Below are 9,286 nucleotides of genomic sequence, written 5' to 3'. Positions count from 1 at the left end.
TGTGTGTGTGTGTGTGTGTGTGTGTGAGTGTTGATGTCTGTGTGGTCGTAGGGACTAAACTCATGTCCTATGCATTTGCTAAGCATATGGCAAGTATTCTTCAAACTAGCTATACCTCAAGACCCACCTCAGAGAGAAATACATAGAACCTTCCTAGACTGAAAGTTGTAATATATTCCACCCTCCTAGGACTCACGGGTGCTTAGTCTTGTGTATGTGAGTTTTTCATACACACAGTGGAGAAACATGTGGGACCTTGGACAGTTCAAAAGTGTTAAAGAAATTCTACTGATGTTATCAGAGAGGGCAATACAGAAGAGCCTGCAATCCACTGGCAATTTCTTCTCTCCAGGCCAAGGAATTAATCTACAGGCTTTTTGATTCTCTGGCAAGCCTCTATTAGAAGTGTTCTTTTTATGTAGTGAAATGTCTTTTTGAACTTAAATATAGAATCTATATTTTAAAAGTATGGTGAAATACACAAAGAATGAGAAATAAGTTTTTTTAAAGCTGTTTTTGTGACCCCCCTGGAACCCCTTTAGAGGTGTATAGTGTCTAGTGGTATAGCGTGTATAGTGGTGAATAGTGACTACATTGCCCTCTAGTGGCAGCTTGAGGTTATTAGGCATAAAACTCGGTTCCCTTTAGGTAGGAAGATAATTGATTGTTTCCCAGTGAGGTTGTGCTGAAGATGCTCAGAGGATGAAGACTCTTGTTGATTTCATGGGCTAAAAAAATCTTCCTTTCATCACAGCACAGTGTGATAAAGAAACTAGATCAGCAGGTTGAAAGATGGAGGAGCACTTTGAGGGAGCACTCAGTTCTCCCGGAGTCTTGGGGCGACTTTTAAAAATATCTTACATTTTTAAAATGTACTTTAAAAAAAAATGTACCTCATTAGCTGTCTGTCTGTGTCTATCCACAGAAACCAGAAAAAGATGTCAGATCTCTTCAAGCTGGAGTTACAGGCCACCCAGCCTGGGTGCAGGGAACCAAACCCAGGTCCTCTTCAAATATAGCAAGTGTGCTTGTCTGCTAGGAGGGACATACCTCTAGCCCTTTAAACATGTTATATTTGAAAAGCACTTTGAAAAACCACAAGGGAGTTTTCCGAGGGTGTGTGCGAATGCATGCATTCACATATGTGTGTGTGCGTTGTTCTGGGATGAAGAGGCTTTTCAAGGAAGGGACATTAGTCAGCCAAATGCACAGCACAGCTTACAGTCAGGCATCTTCCATGTGACTTTTACAACATGCCTCAGCCCAGTATTGTCATCCTGGCTCCCCAGAATACCCACAACATATAAACTCTGTGCACATCCTATATTAAAAAGGCTTAGGCAAGCAGACGGACTAGGTATCTTCCCCAGTCACTTGCTGTGTGATACTGGCAAGTGTCTTGGCCCCTCTGAGCTCCAGGTTCCTCATATGTGAGGAAGAGATTAATGCTCATCTCCATAGCTAGAGGAATTAGTAGAATGTATGGGGGGGCGGAGCTTGGAACAGAAAAAGTAATCAGAGAAGATCACTCCCCTCCCCGAACCCCCTCACTCTTTGAAACAAGCATTAGCTGCCCCACTTAAACACAAGCACAGCGAAACAACTGGCATGTGCATTCCGTTTCATGCAAACAACCTTACAACGAGAAAGGGCTTCAGTGTCTGGGACTCTACAGCCTATGCCTCAGTTCATTGGCTTCTCAGGCAACCTACATGTCAGGGCATCTTACCATGGTCTGCCCTCCATCTGCTGAGGCTCTGTCTTATGTGGAGCACAGCCCTAAGATGAAGCATTCACCAATGCTTCCCAAAGCCCAAGCACAGGTAGGAAGAGGCAGCTGACAGTGCCAGTTACAGCTCAAATAACTAGTGTTATTTGACCCAGGCAAGGGGAGGGCACTAAGTGGGCAGGGTAGGCGGGGTGGGGAGGAGGGAGGGACGGCATTTTTCCCAGAAGAGGAAAGGAGTTAGCGATGTGAAAAGACTAGGTGTGTACATTTAGATCAAATGGGTCTCCAAGGTCACCACATCACCCCCAGCAGTCTTTCCTTTGGACACTCAGGAAGAGGTAAAAGTGTTCTGTAGCCCAGGCAACTGGATGTCTTTAAGATGCTGCCTCTCTCTAAAGTAACTTAGCCATGTACCTGCTGAAGACAAAGCAAACTCATTGGTTAAATTAGCAGCATGATTTTAGGGGATGAGTCGTGGCTGGTGGAGATGATCTAGCCACAGGTTTCACTTGGACCAGTGTTTCCTGTCCTGTGGGTTTCCTTAAAGACAATGAAAAGAAATGAGTGTGTTTTCTAGATCACAAACCCCTTTTAAAATTGTTTGTTTGTTTGTTTGTTTGTTTGTTTGTTTAAATTGCCACCTCACGCATGTGGAAGTGAGAGGACAACTTTATGGAGTTGATTCTCTCCTTACACCTTACTTGGGTTCTGGGGATCAATCTTGGGTTGCTGGAGTTGCACAGCAAATGCTTTATCAGCTGGGCCATTTCACTGGCCCAGGACCTGATCTATCTATCTGTCTGTCTGTCTGCCTATCTATTTTGAGGCAATCTTACTGTGTATCCCTGAATGGCCTGGAACTTGCTATGTATTCCAGGTTGGCCTCAAAGTCACAGAGGTCCACTTGCTGCTGCCTTGCTGGGTTTAAAGGAATAAATCCAGGCCCAGTCAAATCCCCACTTTTTAAAATGGGAAACTTAACATCTTGTTTGTTTGTTGCTAAACAACTTTAGGGTACACTATGATGTATAACCCGTTCTCTCCTCCCAGATTTCCTCTCTGGGCAAGCCAACTCTGCAGCAGATGAGGAAGTCTCCCTTTTTCTTAGCTGAACAGGACACTCCAAATACCAGTATGCAGCAGTGAGGGAGAGGACACACATAGTGTCCAATGTGGTTTCCAGGCAGAGCAGCTATGGAGACGTGTTGAGAGGTGCATACAGATTTCTGCTCCCTAATTGGGCAGAGTTGAATTATCCAGCCCTGACTACCAGCACGGATGATGAAACAATGCATTTTTAGACTCTTCTCCGGGGTATGTATGAATATGTGGTGTGTAGGACTTTTCCTCCAAGGATAATTTTAGCCCTGAAAACTCATCAAATTATTTCAAATCCTGGCAAGTTTCAAAACATGAGTGGGTGACTTAGGAAAGGTCTATTCTCAAGAAGTAACAATGGTGTCAGCACCATCCAAGGGACTTGAAAAAGAATGCACACACACACACACACACACACACACACACTCTTACACATACGCACTGAATCACTTTTTCTCTCCCTCTCCCTCCTCCACTCTCCTCCTTCCCTCCCTCTGTTCTTTTGCTTCCCAGAAATTAAGATGGATTGACCACATTGAGAGTTACTTGGGTATTTCTTTTCAAAGCCAAGGAATACATTTATATTGGCATTAGAGACAAACAGTTCTATCCCACAGAAAAGCGGGCAGAGTTTAGGCTTAAAACAACCAGCACCACGGGAGCTGGAGGGATCACTCAGTGTTAAGAGCACTGACTGCTCTTCCAGAGGTCCTGAATTCAATTCCTGACAACCACATGGTGGCTCACAACCATCTGTAATGGGATCCGATGCCCTCTTCTGGTGTATCTGAAGACAGCTACACTGTACTCCTATACAATAAATAAATCTTAAACAAACAAACAAACAAACAAAACCAGCACCACGACCATGATTATTGCTGACCTGAGACCACCATTTCTACTTGCCACTTCTCTCTTTCCTTTCTCCCAAGTCTTCCTTTCACAGAACAACACAGTCAATGGGGGCAGTAATATATATCTGTCAGACATCCCGGGTGGTTTCAGACCCTGCCTTTGTAGGGATGAAAAAGAAACGCTCTAAAGGAATAAGTAACTACACATCGTATGAGTAGGTCTTCCTACTTCCCTTCCCCTTGGCCTCGTTTTAATTCTCCCTCCTGCCTCCGACCAAACACATCTTTCCAGGTGGACTGCCATTAGCTTGATGTGATTGCTTTCCTTCTGCTTAGCAACTGGCTAGAGAAACATCATCAAAAGACCCCCACCTTTCTCTGCCATAACCAAAGCATGACTCTCCCTGTCTGTTCATCTGTGCTAGAGAGGATTAGACTGAACCTCGGGTGGCAAAGAGCAAATGCCTTGACATCCCTTCCCAGAGAATTGATAGCCCTCCGAGAACAGCACAATGTGCTCATGAGACAATCAGAAAGCATCACACAGAAGTATAATAGACTCTAATGTGAATATAATTAATGATCAGGCCGGAGGAAATGAGCCAGCCAGTTAAATAAATATTTATTTAAGCAACTGTGGCAGACCCACCTGCACTCATGGATTTTTTTTTGTTAGCTTCATTAAAAACCTAAATTATATACATCCAAGAGACCAAATGGGTTAATATACATCAGACCTATGTGCAGGTTATAGGTACACAAGCTAAGAGAGTCCCAGCATTAAATTACCTTAAATGCACTCGGCTTTTGTCTATGGAGCATCCGCACCTTTGAATTCAATTGACTTCATGCCTAAAATATTCAGAAAATATTGTGTTAGCAATGATTATTTTCAGACTTTTTTTCTTTCTTGTCTCTCTTCCCAAAACCCTAACAGTACAAGGCTGATGAAGGAAATGAGAGAGGATAAAGGTTGGAGCTCTGCAGATGGTCTTGGGACACTGGCCTGAGGAGGGCCTGAGTATAGATGGAGTCTTAGACATGTTGGCTAGGCTATAGGAATCTGCGAGATTGCTCTAGTAGAGGTGAGGGGAGACTTGAAACAGAAATCAAACCCTGCCAGGAGCTGGGATGTGAGAGATAATGAAGGCAAGAACAATGAAGGAGGCAGCAGAAATTGGCAGGACGTAATGGTGGTGGGAATAAAAGAGAAACTTAAGTGCTGAGTTACTAAAGAAAAGAAGCTGTTTGCGGCTGCCCCTAATCTAATGAGGTAAATAGCTCAAAGGGCAACTGCCAGTCATGGCTGCTGTTAAGAGCTCCATTGCTCCGGGAGGAAGATTGGTCTAATCTAGTTTAGCTTTTCTTCTGTACTTTTCCTTGAATGCTGTGAATGGAGTTCAGGCGATTCACAGGGGTATCGCCCTGGAAAACCAGTTGGCTGCCAAGACACCGCACAGAGTGACATTCACTGCCGGTGACTCGAACAGAGAAGGATCTGGCATCAGTCCCGTTGGCAGGATGAGGCTTTTTATCCCTCTCTCTTTCCTTTCCCTGGGGCATGGCACACACCCAAGTCCCCTCTCGGATCAGGCACGCAGTAAGTAAGAACTAGAAAGGGGTCTTTTGTCAAACCAGACCTTCATCCACCAGCAGGGACTGGAAACTCTTGGAAATTCTTCTATTCCAGGCTAGGAAAGAAAGAAAAGCAGATGGAATGGAGTGATTGACAACCTAGACCGGAAACTAAGGAGGAGAAGGGCTGAGATCAGAGATCTAGGCGCAGAGCAATTTAAAATACTAAGAGGTGGAAGGGAACAAAAACCCCCTTCCGTACAGGGGAGGGGCTCCCAGGACCCTGGGAAAGAGGTGACAGTGTGGGTGGCCTTGGGAGTTAAGAACAAAGGGCAGGCGGGGGTGGAGCCCTGGGAAGCAGAGCTGCGGTTAGGACTAGAGCAGATGGTTTGAGCAGGAAGTCGCTGTTCTGAACGTTCTTCTGGACCTGTCATTGCATGAGATTGATCAGCTCGGCTCTGTCTGCATCCAGAGAGAAGCTCTGCCTTTCCGCAGAGGCACGCGGTAGCCAAAGCCACCGAAATGAGAGGATGAGCCAAGTGACGGATCGCATCTCATAATGAGAAACGCAGGGGTCCACTGCAAAGTTCAGAGTCACCACCTTGCTGGCCAGCCAGGAGAGAAGTCAAATGATAGCCCAGGGGTGCTGATGAGCCCACAACCAGAACACAGGTGGCCTGCCGTATAACTCATAGCATAGAGGCAACCTACGCAAAGACACGTCCCCTACATACAGTATTTAAATGACTCCAGCAGCCTTTGCAGCTTAAACTTTCCTCCTTTTATTTGTCTAGGCCACTGAAACTACCTGCACCCACATTCACTGGGGGATCTGAAGTGTCCATATATCATCAAGGTGTTATCCAGGCTTTCCAGAATCAATGTCTTAAGAGATTGCCTGGAATCAGCAGTTTTTAAGAAGTCTGCACGGAATTTATGGACCCTAAATACAGTTGCATGATAATCACTCAGTTTCTATAACTAGGTTTGTCTGATTGTATTTGTGATCTGAGGTCTGAAAAGCCAATCATTCGTCTCTTTCCCCGTTTGGGAACTTGTGCCTATTAAATTGTCAGTGTAAGAGGGGAAGTGGGAAGCTAAGTGTTGGCTTTGTTTCATGCTCTCTGGTCAGTCTTTTGACGGATAATAGGACTTCTCAGCTCTCCGTTAGAGCTCAGACCTAGGCCTGTCAGCTGGAGGATGTGAGGAAGGCCCTGCCCATTGGAGTTTCTGCATGGAGAGCTTGGGTAGTTCTTCAACAAGTTCTGTCAGTTACTTTTCTGTTACTATGATGAAACACCAGGACAGAACCAACTTAAAAAGTAGTTTATTTTGGCGTATAGTTCTGAGGAATAAGTGTCCATCAGGCCAGGCACGGCAGCAGGGTCAGGAAGCAGGGGGGGTCACATAATCCTCCACATTCCAGAGGCAGAAGGAATGGACTGCAGGTGGAGTGAGACTTTTCAAGTCTTAAATCCCACCCTTAGCAATGTATTTCTCCATCAGGGCTGTAGCATCTCCCACAACAGCGCCACCAACTGGGGACCAACTGTTCAAACACCTGAGCCTGTAAGAGACATTTCTCACTCAAATTACCACACATTGTAACCCTGCCTGGCAGACAGCATGACCTCCTGAGCCTCTCTCTGTTCCTCGTCTCCAAAAGGGTACAAGTTGCTGAGTTTCCCTCTAGGATCACACTGAAGCTCTGCTTCTCCGACCTACTTGAAACAGGCTTCTAGCAGACTTCTCCAGGAAGTTGTGACCTCCCCAGCCTGGCCTTATTTTTGACTTAGCTTTTTCTTCAGCACTGTTTCTGCCATTGTCCCCCGCCTCCACTCCCGACAAGAACTTCTGCTTCTTTCTCCCCACAGAGCAACCAGCCTAAGTGTCAGGAAGACCACCAGTTATGGCATAGGGAGAGCCAGGCACAGGCTGGACCTGCATCTCAATCACTTCCTCCTATGCCTCATTCTGAAGTCTCCCCCTCACTGCAGACAGTTACAGAAAGATCTTCAGTCAAAGGAAGAGGCTCAGTTGTGCTCGCTTACCAGACTCTCCTCAAAGAGCTGGTTTTGGTGGTTTTAATATTGCCCTTCAGTCCTTAGACATGGCTGGGGTCAGTTGGAGAAAATCAGTGTGGCCACACAGAGGAGAGATTTCTTTTAGAAGATGTAGGGGTAGATGTAGGTATAGGACATGGTGGCAGTGTGTTGCATAAGAGATGAAACAGAGGAGCAGGAAGAGCAGCTGAGCCAGGGGACAAGTGACACGAGATGTGGCTGGAGCGTGGACAGAGGCCATCCTGATGGGTCCTCCCCTATGCCGTGCTAAATCTCAGAGCTTTATCCTGTTGACAACAGTTACCAAAGTAGATTCTGTATATTTCCCATTGGGGGCAAGCTGGCTAAGCTGCTGCTAGTGCATTTTAAAAGATTATTAGTTATAGTCACTAATAAACATAATTATTGATGTACTTATATATTTTTTAGTCTTAAAAATGGAAATAATGAGCTGGACTTGGTGGTGCACGCCTTTAATCCCAGCACTCGGGAGGCAGAGGCAGGAAGATTGCTGAGTTTGAGGCCAGCCTGGTCTACAAAGTGAGTTCCAGGACAACCAGGGCTATGCAGAGAAACCCTGTCTCAAAAAAAAAAAAAAAAAAGGAAATAATGAAACTACCAATTTGTGGTAGCTGGGTGTTTGAAATATGCTCCCCAGGCTTATGTGTTTGGACACCCGATCTGCAACCTGTGTCATTCAGGTTGTGGGGCCCATGTGGTTTGCTAGGTCAGTAGGACAGAAACAGTTCATGATGCTCTTGCCTCACTAGGCTAAGAAGTTCCACTCAGCTTTTAAGGACCTCAACACAGGCTGAACTGAACTGAGAACTTCAGGACTTGCTGGTATAGTGAAGCAAAGTTGGACATTTTATTAAAGATATTTAGATACAGGCTTAAGCATGAGAGTTAAGAGGCACCCAGAAGAAAATAAGATACACCCAAGTGGCAGGATGTGTTTCCCAAGGTAGAAACGACGCATCCAAGTGGTGGCTGGGTACAGGCTCTTCAAGATAGAGTATGCAATTAATTCGTAGCCTTAACCATATATACCATTTTGATGGCTCTCAACTTGTATTTCCAATGTTTGCTAAGAAATCACCCCCCCCCCATTTTCTTTTCTATTTCTTTTGATAAGTAAGGTGGCTCTGAAGATGCCTTGGATGAAATTACAGTCTCATAAGGTCAAGTCAAGAGTCAGTAGGGTTGCTCAAAGGGTTTACTGTGTGTCATTTTCCTGTAAATGGGGTCTCTGGTAAGATTCCTAGAAAACTGCTGGTTTGTAGCTGAGAAGAGAGAAAAAATAGAAGCCACAAGCAGTATTAAAGCTGCCGCCACCATGTCTTCTATGCCACAGTGGGCTGTGTCTTAGGGTCACTGTTGCTATGACAACACACCATGACAAAAGCAACTTGGGGAGAAAAGGGTTTATTTGGCTGACACTTCCATGTTGTAGTCTGTCACTGAAGGAAGCCAGGACAGGATTCAAACAGGGCAGCTATCTGGAGGCAGGAGCTGATACAGAGACTGTGGAGTGGTGCTGCTTACTGGCTTGCTCCCCATGGGCTGCTCAGTCTGCTCTCTTATAGAACCCAGGACCACCAGCCCAGGGATGGCTCCACCCACAATGGGCTGAGCCCTTCCCCATCAATCACTAATTAAGAAATTACCTTACAGCTACATCTTATGGAGGTCTTTTCTTTTTCTTTTTCTTTTTTAAAATTTTAAATTAGGTATTTTCTTCATTTACATTTCCAATGCTACCCCAAAAGTCCCCCATACACCCCCCACTCCCCTCCCCACCCACTCCCACTTCTTGGCCCTGGCGTTCCCCTGTACTGAGGCATATAAAGTTTGCATGACCAATGGGCCTCTCTTTCCACTGATGGCCGTCTAGGCCATCTTCTGATACATATGCAGCTAGAGACACGAGCTCCGGGGCAAGGGGTAGTGGTTAGTTCATGTTGTTG

At 45.5% G+C, this 9,286-nt stretch overlaps 1 protein-coding gene across 2 annotated transcripts in view; it reads right to left on the bottom strand.

Moving 5' to 3' along the window:
* Nucleotides 1–9,286, bottom strand: part of Hectd2 (HECT domain E3 ubiquitin protein ligase 2) — a 96,692-nt gene that overhangs the window by 82,476 nt on the left and 4,930 nt on the right. Inside the window, exons 1-2 of one of the 2 annotated variants that reach the window (XM_029472589.1) lie at nucleotides 5,322–5,600; nucleotides 4,471–4,533 (exon numbers count right to left, since the gene is read on the bottom strand). In XM_029472589.1, coding sequence (XP_029328449.1) covers nucleotides 4,471–4,503 — 33 coding nt within the window. In that variant the 5' untranslated portion in view covers nucleotides 4,504–4,533; nucleotides 5,322–5,600. Of the gene's footprint in view, nucleotides 1–4,470; nucleotides 4,534–5,321; nucleotides 5,601–9,286 lie in introns of those variants that run through there. The other variant, XM_029472590.1, reaches the window with a different exon arrangement.

Source organism: Mus caroli, chromosome 19 (assembly GCF_900094665.2).
Source record: "Mus caroli chromosome 19, CAROLI_EIJ_v1.1, whole genome shotgun sequence".
NCBI classification, from domain to species: Eukaryota; Metazoa; Chordata; class Mammalia; order Rodentia; family Muridae; genus Mus; species Mus caroli.
The sequence above is the reverse complement of the archived record's forward strand: the minus strand, read 5'-3'. Positions and strand labels throughout refer to the sequence as shown.